The following is a 7,583-nucleotide window of genomic DNA, read 5'->3' on the forward strand; positions in this document are numbered from 1 at the left end:
AAAGATGAGAAAAATGTTATCTTATGCATCAGCATCAGCCATGTGAGAAAGTCCTGCTGTTTACAAAAAGTGCACCCAAAACGGACTGGCAGATGAAACAAACAGAAAAGACAGTCTAACCACAGATAATTTAACAGAAAGGAACACCAGAAATTTAAAACTGTAAAAGCAGAAATACATGATGAACAATCAAAGAAGAGAAAAACTGACAGAGAGGCATTTGTATTTATACACATTAGAAACAGTTAGAGTAAAGCAAAGAATAGCATGGCAGGAAACAGAAAAACAGACGATGCACTCTTACAGAGATGCTTTGGTTCATGCATTCTTGCTGTTTCTGTTTCATGCAGGTTTTATGAATGCAGACAGCAAAATGCGAATGTGAAACATATGAAAATATGAATTCATTAGTAAGGCTGGAATACCACAAATTTTATCAGTCACAAAAGTGAAAACAGTTTGATCTGAGTACAACAGCTTAGCCTCCAATCTTATAAAACTGGACAGACTTTGGATATTTTCCTTAAAGCTGAGATGTTGATCATAAATAATGCCCAGGTTTCAATCAGATTGTTTTGTGTATGTCATTATTTGTTCAAAGTAGGGAGTGTGTGTGTTTGGGGGGTGTTAAGTTAAGTTGTAAGATGATAATAGCAGACACCTGTGTACTTACGTATGTATGTCTTATTATAGATACTCTCAATTAAAATGTTTTTCATAAGGACAGGCAAAGCAGCATTGTTTGTTTTTTGTTTTGTTTTTTACCCAAAATCAGATGTTTATATAATAAATGTTTGCCTTTCATTATCTTAAACAGCTGCTCATTAAGTAAAAGTAAAAGTAACTTAGCAATGGGGCGGTAGTTATGGACTAAGCCAGACACAGAACCACGAAGGAGGGAGGAATGGGGATTCAAGGAATAACACAAACCAGACTAAAACCAAGAACAGAAATAAACAAGAGAATTAAAACCTGAAAATACAAATACAGTATAAAGAAATACACCAGAATAGGCTGCTCCAAGAAAGCACCCTTAACCAGAAACCCTTAACACTCTCCAAGAAAACCCTGAATGCAACACCCATAAAACTAAGAAACAAGACAAATGTAAATATAATATATGCAGAATATAGAATCATGAAACAAAGATAATTAAAAATACAAAACTAGAAAAACATCCCAAAACTCCTAAACCAAGACCCAGGGACCATGTTTAGCCAGATTAGTTCATTAATTTTTATATGGCCTGACTTTGTGAATATGTGCTCTGACTGACGTCCATACAATCGTTTAAATTGCGCTTAAAAACTCACTTGCTTAATCTAGCCTTTGAAGCAAGTTAGTTCAGACTTCCACCTGGTCTGCATTTGTGCTACATAACTGTAACTGTTGCTGTAACTATAACTGTTTTCGTTGTCTTTTGTTGTAACCTGCATTGTGGCACTTTTGTGAAGCACTTTGATGGACATAGGTCCTTTTTAAATGTGCTATAGAAATAAACATTAATTGATTCCTAATTCCTAATGACTCTTTTAGGGTGCGCCTAGAACCTTAGCAGGCCTTTTGGACTGCAATTCATTTGTCAAATAGAGACAAAGCAGACAGGGCATACACTGGTATGTCAAATTCCTGGCCAGCATGTCAGATTATGTTAAAATGGCATTTAGTTCGTGTTCATTGGTTTTACATATCATGCAGGTTTCAAACTGAACCCAAACTTCCTTCCTCTTTAAATAATTTATGCATTTATAAACTATAGCTGTCTGAACAAGTTAGTATTTTACATTTGAAAAATTGTAAAATACTAACTGAAAAACTATAAAAATTTTATGTCTGCTGCCCTCTAGTGGTTGAACTCTTCACCTTGCAGCAGTGACATGCAGCCTTGTTCACTCAACACCTTTCACTCAAGAATTGTGCTTTTAAATCAGTCTTGCTGTTTACTAAATCTCACTTTGCATAGAACACATTCTTTCGGGTAACCAATGAAAAATCAGCACATGCTGACTTCACAACGTCACTATGAATCCAAACAATTTGGTGGACTCCTAATTGCAGGAGCCCTCTTCACTCTTTCTGCTCTTTAGCAGTTAGAGACATGGCCACGAGATGGAGCCATTATCATAACTCATCATTTCAACAACTGCTTGTGCTTTCAATATAACAGTCTCTACTGTTGAGGGATGATTTAATCACCTGCTCTGAGGTTCATGCAGGTAGTGGTAATATTGTATCCTGTTACTCTGTTTCACTTTGTAAATGTGTTTTACACATTCTTTTTTTTTTTTTTTTTACAAAGATTGCAGTTGTTTCTTCTGGATGATAATTCATCTGAGCTCAGTTCATGAAATGGTTAAAATGCAACAAAAAACATCTGAATATATTTCTTGCCCAAGTGTGTGTCTGTGCGTGTTTGTGTGTGTGTGTAACAGGTTACAGTTTTGGCTTGTTTAGTGCCCAGCCATAACATTGCGAAGAAACAAGAAGTGTCTGCTAGTTACTGCAAGTGTCACATACACAGATTCTAGGTCTGACGAACAGTCTCAGTTGTGGGCAAAAGACAAAAACCAGTAAAATTCTAAAATGTGTTTCAGTACTCTAAATGCTAAGATCAACAGGAAACAGTGGAACCAATATATCGTTGACACTTAAAAACTTTTCTTGAGTATTGATATCTCAAAATAGTTTAATTTGTGTGATACCACATGTATGCAGTTTGATTGTCAGTCAGGTTACAGCTGGTGCTACAAATCACAATGTTGAAGAAGCTCTTTGAATGTGAACCTCTTTTGATACGAGATGAATACACTTCGTGTTACTCATGAAACATTGAAAGAACTTATATGATTGACCAAAATATAAGTTTCAATAAATACAAACAAATGGTTTTATAGTTTGTTTGTGAAAACCTTCCCTGTGGGATATGTGATGGAGGACGGCTTATCCACTGATGCTTGTTTGTAAGAACGCATGATTGTATAAGCATAAGTCACACTGTAGCACCTTTGAAATGGAATCTGGACAAAAATAAATGAAATGAAATATTTGTATCCAGATCATTTTTTTATAATAATACTGTAATATACTAATAATACTGTGTGTACAGTGTCTGTCAGACATGATTTATATATAACTCACTCACTTACTGCACATAATGTCCTCTTTGTTTAATAATCACTCACTGTATATACTGTTCTCTCTGTTTTCGCACAGGTAACATTTCACTGCGTGTTGTACTTGTATAACTATGCACGTGACAAATAAAGAATCTTGAATCTTGTGGTGTGGGAAATCTTGAGTGATCCTTATGGGCAGAAATCTGTGCCATCAGAAACTGAATTTGAATAAGTTCAATTTGAATTTGAATTGCTCAGATTGAATCTGAATTGTAACTTGAATAAATGCTTTTGAAAACTGAATTTGAATTAGTCTAATTTGAAATTGAATTTATGGTTTGAAAATGATCATCACTAAATTGAAATTGAATTTTATATTTTGAAAATGAATTAATTTGCTTTGAAACTGCATTTTATCCTTTAAAAATTCAGCTCTCGAATAATTTCAGTTTCACTTCTCACCATTCAGTTTCAGTTCTACAATTCAATTTCAGTTCCAAAATTCAGTTTTTTGGAACTTACATCCGGTTCCGGTTCAAGCGCAAATTAATAGAACTACGTTTTACTAGCGAACCGAAAGTGTTACTGACGGGAATCTACAGCGTCTTGAGCTGAATTAAGACTTCAGAAGTCATTCGTCATGTCGAATGACCAGCGGATAAACTCTCAGGTTGGTAATAAATGTATTACATGTATAAGAACAAGCGTCATGTTAACAAATGATAGCCGTACAGTAGAGCTGGGCGATATAAGATTTTTTCATATCACGATATGTTTTTTTCATTTCAGGCGATAACGATATCTATCACGATATAAGCCAAATAACTATATTTGTAAGATTTAAATGTGCCGTTGCTCACAAGTAAAATGTGAAATAATCAGCAGCTTGTTTTTATTTAAATATTTATTTCCCATAATAAGTTCATCCATTAAGCGGACGCGAATGGATGGATGAAGTTCAACAGGGTAGATGTTGGAACATGAGACTTTTTCAGATAAATAAAGGCAAATATTGCAAACTACACAAAAGGCAGCCGCTAAAGCGTTTAAGTTTCAAAATAGAACAAACGAAACAGACTAAATTGTCAATTCCACTTAGAAACAAAATATTAATTCTAAAAATAAATCTTAGTTTGTTTTACAGAAGAACAGACAAAACTGACTAACTTTTGTCAATATCAAATAAACTGAGAACTAAAAGGAAATTCTCAATCTCTCCTTGTTGTATAGCTTAGCTTTTCAAACAGTTTTAACAGTTACTTTAGTCTGACAAAAGCCGAATGACGAATTAGCGCTTCCAGTCAGAGACTGAGGCTACGTCCACACGTACACGGGTATTTTTGAAAACGGAGATTTTCCGTTTTCGTTTTAAAAAATAATCCCGTCCACACATAAAGGCAGAAATGAAGGAAAACGCTGCTATGAACATGCCAAAGCAGCAGGTGGCGCTAGATTCCTAACCGTGCAGAAATGGCCAATCAGAAGTCTAGAAGCCTCGTTGGGAAAAAGTAAACAAAGCTGGGGCATAGAAGCAGAACCGAGTCGTATGTGTGGAGGGACAGTAACTGTGTGTATATGTAAGCATTTAAACACTGCAGAGAGTAGAATTAACAGTAACAGTATTGTAGAAATTCATTTCACCGAAACAATAACGTGGCGCACAGTGTGACGCATGCACCAGTTTATTGTATTTCCAGACTTGCTTTCGGCACAATTTACAGTGCACGCTACTCTGTTTTTTGTCAGACTTGAAATAGCCGAAATACCTTCACACTACGGAACTTCTATGGCTCTTCTGTTCGACAATCTCTCCGGCATTGGAACCATCATCTGTTTTCTCTTCGGTCACGCTCGGTTGATTTTTCTAGTCGGCACACTCATTTCCTCCATTACCCGGGCAGTACGGTGGCTGGCTGCTTCCCAAACAAATACACATGTGCGGCTTGGCACTTGTGCTGTACGTAACAAGTCACGCGACGTGACGCTGCGGCTGTGATTGGTTCGGTTCTGCGCTACTTAATTTGGATTGGCTGACCTTTTTTTTTAAAAATTTTTTTTTTTTAAGAGGACAAGAGCGGCGAGGTCTATCGCGATAGTTTAATTTCTCTATCGAGTAAAAGTTATATCGCGATACATATCGTTATCGTTCTATCGCCCAGCTCTACCGTACAGTAACTGTTATGCTTATTGTAGCTGTTAGCTAAAAACGCTCATTTAGCTTAGTTTGCCTTTCATCAGTCACTACATTATTAATATGCATATTTTATACCCTGCTATTTCTTTACTATTTTTCTCAATTACCATAGTTTTGTGTACATGCTCTGTCTTCTCCTAAGGAAAAGCCTCGCTTTGCTTTGTTTAATTTTATATCTTGCACCCATTTCCATTATACATGTCTTCAAACATAGTTTAATGTGATTAAATACATATGTGATTCAGTTAATTAAATCATGTTTAAAAAGTGAATATACAAACAGTGTACTTCAGAGATCAGTAAGAAGATGTGTTTGTGTGTTCACCTCTGGGAAATGTGATGGAACAAGGCTCATGTTCTGATCCCTGCTGATAAGGACACATTTCGCTTTTAGTGTACGTCACATTGAAGCATGTTGGTGTGATGAAATCTAGATGAAATGAAATATTAGAGTACTGAGTATGTTTACTGAGAATCATTTGACTGAACATCATGACTCACCCACAGAGACTTGAGGGGCTCTGAGATCCTCGTAGCCTTTGACAGCACAGGAGTATGTGACTGCTTCCTCACTGCTGAGCAGCTCTTGGTACCAGGGAGACCAGTCCTCATAGAGAAACTCTCTGTTCTTGTACCAGATGTAGGCTGCAGGCTTTTCAGTCAGAGGACAGCTGCTGCTGCACATCAGTGTTACTGTCTGTCCCTCTGTGGCAGGAATCACCTTTACCTGCAGCTCTGAGAGGATCATTAATTGAAATAATATCAATACATTGATTATTCATAGATGAGTTCTTAACGCTTTGATAAAACCACTGTACCTGCAACACTGAGAGAAATTCCCCTTTGGCCACAGTCTGATTTGTCAGCAGGTTCTCTGCAGCAGTAAATGTTTGCATCATTCTCTGCTAGATTGTTGACTGTCAGAGTCAAGTTACTATCTGCTGACATGCTGTACTTTCCATCTGCAGATGTCTCAATCTTGAAGCCCCCCCTGTGTACACTGTACCAGTTCATGCTTGATGTTGGATGTTGATGTGAGCAGGACAGATTCACTGATGAACCTTTCAAGGCACAGATGCTGTTTGTTTGTCCCTGAACACCTTTAACACAACATTTGATTAACAAGCATCTGTGCAGATTTACACAATTTCTATAACATTCATATGTTATTCTGACAATATAAGTTTCATGCATTTTTCCATGCAGCACTCTGAAAATTGCTAATATATTGCAACGTTATCAGAGAACCATCAAATGTTTTGTTGCAAAAAGTCACAGGGTCAAGAAATGTATTAAAAACAGACCACCAAAGATTTGAGAAGAATCAAACGTGTTATTTTCCATTGATTTCATATTAACTGGAAAATTATAGTACTTCTTCTTCTGACCAAAACCCTCTCCGAACATTGTCTGGGAGGTTCCGGGTGCTGCTGCAGAAAACATTTGATCATTGAGAAATCAAATAACCAACAATCTTCAACTTGAAAGTAAATTCAGTGTTTTGGTCAATGACTTTTTTTAATGTCAAAAACATTTATTTATAAATGTAAAGTTTTAAAGTTGTTTGTTTTGTCATTCTCACTTCATTGGCTGAAAATAAACAAAGGAAATGGGGAAATATTCATTTTTCATTTAGTTGCATAATAATTCTGCACACTAATAGTTACCAACAAATATGAAAATCTCACTTTTACTTTCTTAAATATCCTGATTAGGCGCTGTAGTTGTTCGAGAATAATCATTTACGAAGCTATGTGAGCCAAGCCGGGAGTGAGTTAGTATGGGTTAAACCCAGTGATTCATGGCACTGAAGCAAGGCCACGTTTAGTACATAATTCTGAGAAACTAGCAGCTTATGTAATAATAAAGTGTACTTTTTAGAAACAAGTGGCTGTGAAAGGACAGGAAGACCAGAAAAGATGATCTTACGGAATACAGCAAAATTCCTTCTTTTAGCATAAACTAAACAACAGCAAATGTTCATTTTACATGTCTCAAATATCTACAACTGTAAAATGTTACCTATGCATTAATGCAACATTAACATACATATAAGTGGACATTGAATTAAGGGATCTGGTAAAACAGAATCTTTCCTACCTGAGAGAGAGAGAACAAAAACCCAGAACAAACATTCAGCTTCTGTGAAGAACATGGCTGTTGCAGACTTCACTGTCTAATCAGAAAGTTGACTAATGAGCTTTCAAAACCCTCAGCTGCTGTCTTATTAAAGAATGATTGCTTAAAAGCAGAAGTCATCTTCTTAAAACTAC

General features: G+C 36.2%; 1 protein-coding gene across 1 annotated transcript in view; it reads right to left on the bottom strand.

Annotated features, from left to right (window-relative positions):
• Nucleotides 1-6,504, bottom strand: part of LOC146667652 (uncharacterized) — a 15,343-nt gene extending 8,839 nt beyond the window's left edge. Inside the window, exon 1 of the mRNA XM_085409300.1 lies at nucleotides 6,129-6,504. Coding sequence (XP_085265426.1) covers nucleotides 6,129-6,504 — 376 coding nt within the window. The remainder of the gene's footprint in view (nucleotides 1-6,128) is intronic.
• Nucleotides 6,505-7,583: the final 1,079 nt, after the last annotated feature.

This window comes from Rhamphochromis longiceps, linkage group LG6 (assembly GCF_057381845.1).
Source record: "Rhamphochromis longiceps isolate RC_006_pf linkage group LG6, R_longiceps_female_GT1.1, whole genome shotgun sequence".
In the NCBI taxonomy this organism is placed as follows: domain Eukaryota; kingdom Metazoa; phylum Chordata; class Actinopteri; order Cichliformes; family Cichlidae; genus Rhamphochromis; species Rhamphochromis longiceps.